We start from the raw sequence: 2,994 nt of genomic DNA on the forward strand, positions 1-2,994 counted from the left end.
TATGTTCAAGTTGTTCTTTTAACTGTGTAAATGTTATATCACAATGTGTACAAATATATTGCTCAAATATTTCCTTTACATTCTACAAGGAATTTTGTATGATATATTTGAAGAATTGCATTGGCTGTTATCAGATAACTGTTTTATCATCAGTCGAAGAATGAATCTATCAAAGGATGAATCACTTGTCATTTAAGGCAAGTTATTGGTTTCTATATTTTGGAGTGGAATTATTTAAATCATTATGGAACCCAGGAAATGAAATTGATAAACTTAATCATGTAACTAAGTTTCATCTGTAGTTTCACCTTTGTGAAGGTGAAAGAACAGACAAAACAAAAATATCTCATCTATATCAAAACCTTGAAAAAAACAAATATACATTAATTCTATTTCAACACACCATGTGGCTTATTTACTGCTTAGTTTGAAATACCCATATTTTTATGTCCCTAGCTACCCCTGTGGTTTAAGCAACCTTAAGGACTGGAAAAATACAAATCTTTAAAGGGAGGCACTCAGTTATTACAGCAACTCAGGCACAGCCTCACTATTACCACTTTCGCCAAAACACACGTTCATAAAAAAGCCTCACCTTCAGGAAGCACAATTCCATTTTGTCAGAGCAACTTAAAATACTATTGAGTTCCCCATCTTTTATTGTTTCCTTCCACTTTTTCATAATTTTGCATAGAAAAAATATTTTTAAAATGTTTGTATACTCACCTCCCTGAACAAAAGCTAGTTTTATGAGCAGAATAGATTTTGCAGTGGCAAATTAAGGCAACAAAAGTGGCCATATGAGGGAAACTCACAGGGGTGCATGCAGTTTTATTGCACTGTTATTTGGCGTACCAATGACACAATTCTTGAATTAGTTAACACACACACACACACACACAAATACACAACTCTGAACTACAGGGATAGTATTCAGAAAGATCACTATGCCAAAAACATAACTTGTTTTGTAATACCATGAACTTTCCTGAAGTAATTTTTAATATATTTTTACAGCATTTAAACAAACACACTTCAAAACTGATGCTACTGAAAAATCCTTTAAAAAGTAGGAAGGATTTTCTTTTGGTAAGGGGAGTTGTCTGAAATATTTTTTAATGCATCGACACTATGAAAATACAAGCCTATTTTTGATAACTATCACTACCATATTTTTTAATACTACCCAGACATATTTCTTTATTTTAACATAGTTTCATTAATTATCATAAATACCATATTTGTGACATATCAGATTATTAGAAAATAAAACAGGTTTAGAAAGTTTGATAGTATTGATTATTGCTGCTTTTGTTTCTTAAGCTAGTCAACTAAATCATAAAGACATTGCAATGAGGTAATAACAGAATTTTTCAAGTAGACATTCATGCCCAAAATAAAGTCTGGAGATTTACTTTAAAGTTGTACCACTATATTGTCATGCAGACCCTCTAAAATAATTGTATCATTTCGTACCATGTAATTGTATGCTTTTAAATTGACACTAAGTAAATTATGACAAGTACAAACAGGTGTGATTGAGAGCAGCGTTGTAGAAAAGCCCTTATGCCAAAATAAGTATGTTTAAAAAGTAAAGCCTGTGTCTACAATTATCCTCACATTTTTTTAGGCATAAAAATGTAGCACTTGAGTTAATAAAATGTTTAATAGGACTGATACACACATACTGACTCAAGAAAAATCTGTGTGTGTGTGTGTGAAATATGTTTATTTACACAATGGGCATTGCCGGCTTGAAAACAGCAAATCAAATCAAAGTAAAATAGTAATAATAAGGATTAAGAAGGACAGCTGTTTGAATCCTTTTTTTAGTGCCTAAAATCACCTAAATTTCTCAGATTTTTGAAAGAAAGAGTTCACAAAAAGTTTCTCTACAGAGTATTTTCACTTTGGGAACTTTCCAGGTTTTAGGAATGCCCCACTCAAAAAGGGAGCCAAAGCATTGTTTCCGGATTGTATCAGCAGCTCTGTTTTTCTGTTCTAATTAGTGGCTAATAAATTCTAGTTATATCTTCATCAAAATGTTAACTCTTCCTATAATATACTAAAATTCTGTCTAAAGCAAAATAAAACTTGCCATCCCACTACTCTCAAATAGGCGAGGCAACAAACAAGAAGAGGGTGATGCTAGTGGTGGAAACCAGAAGTGGCCAAAGGGAGAAAAAAGGAGTCAAAATAATCATCCTTTATTTTCAGAGATCCTTGAACCAGTCACTGCATTGTTACTGGAACAATATCCTCACCAGTTGAGTGTACACACTAGCCCTAACTCCCTAGAGCTTTGTTCCCCAGGAGCAATTTTCATCAGAATCTAAGTGCAACAAAACACATACTTTCACAACAGAAGCTCCCGAATACACACACGCTGGACTTTACCTGTTTTTATGCCGAGTCTTTAGCAAGTTCCTTCCAAAGGGAGCCATGGCCCGCCAGGCCAGCGAACAGCAAGGACAGTATCTCAAAGTTCTCTGGGGATGGGGGAGATATCTGGATTTCTAGGGTGAAGGGAAGAGACCTGGAAGCTTCCTCTTCACCTCCTCAGATGCTCCTGGCTTTCAGCTCATTAGTATCCACCTGAAGGGAGCTGCTGAAAGTTGCGCAACTGTTGCTTAACTTTGAACTGCGGGATTGCTGTGGCTGCTGCACCTTTGGAGACCTGCCCAGCTTCAGCCTCGAAGGAGGCGTTTGGAGGCAGGAAAAGGAAAAGAAAAAAAAAAAAAGAGAGAGAACGAGAGGAAGGGAGGAGGACTCTATTGTGTTCTATAGTTATTTGCAGACTTGCTAAAAGAGCTGCCACCCCACAGGCATGGTAATACCCACAGAATGGGAATTTCACTCGCTTTGGAAACCCCCTCTTCCACTCTCCACGCCCAACCACCCAGGGTGAAGTGAACACACATAAAAGATTTAAAAGTAAATACCTCCACCTCCCATCCAGCTCCAGTCTGTGAAAAGTAATCTGAAGGAGGCAAG

General features: G+C 36.2%; 1 protein-coding gene across 1 annotated transcript in view; it reads right to left on the reverse strand.

Moving 5' to 3' along the window:
- RASSF9 (Ras association domain family member 9) overlaps window positions 1-2,794 on the reverse strand; it is a 26,313-nt gene extending 23,519 nt beyond the window's left edge. Inside the window, exon 1 of the mRNA XM_007468626.1 lies at window positions 2,398-2,794. Coding sequence (XP_007468688.1) covers window positions 2,398-2,444 — 47 coding nt within the window. The 5' untranslated portion in view covers window positions 2,445-2,794. The remainder of the gene's footprint in view (window positions 1-2,397) is intronic.
- Window positions 2,795-2,994: the final 200 nt, after the last annotated feature.

This window comes from Lipotes vexillifer, unplaced genomic scaffold (genome assembly GCF_000442215.2).
Source record: "Lipotes vexillifer unplaced genomic scaffold, Lipotes_vexillifer_v1.1 scaffold1404, whole genome shotgun sequence".
Taxonomy (NCBI): Eukaryota; Metazoa; Chordata; class Mammalia; order Artiodactyla; family Lipotidae; genus Lipotes; species Lipotes vexillifer.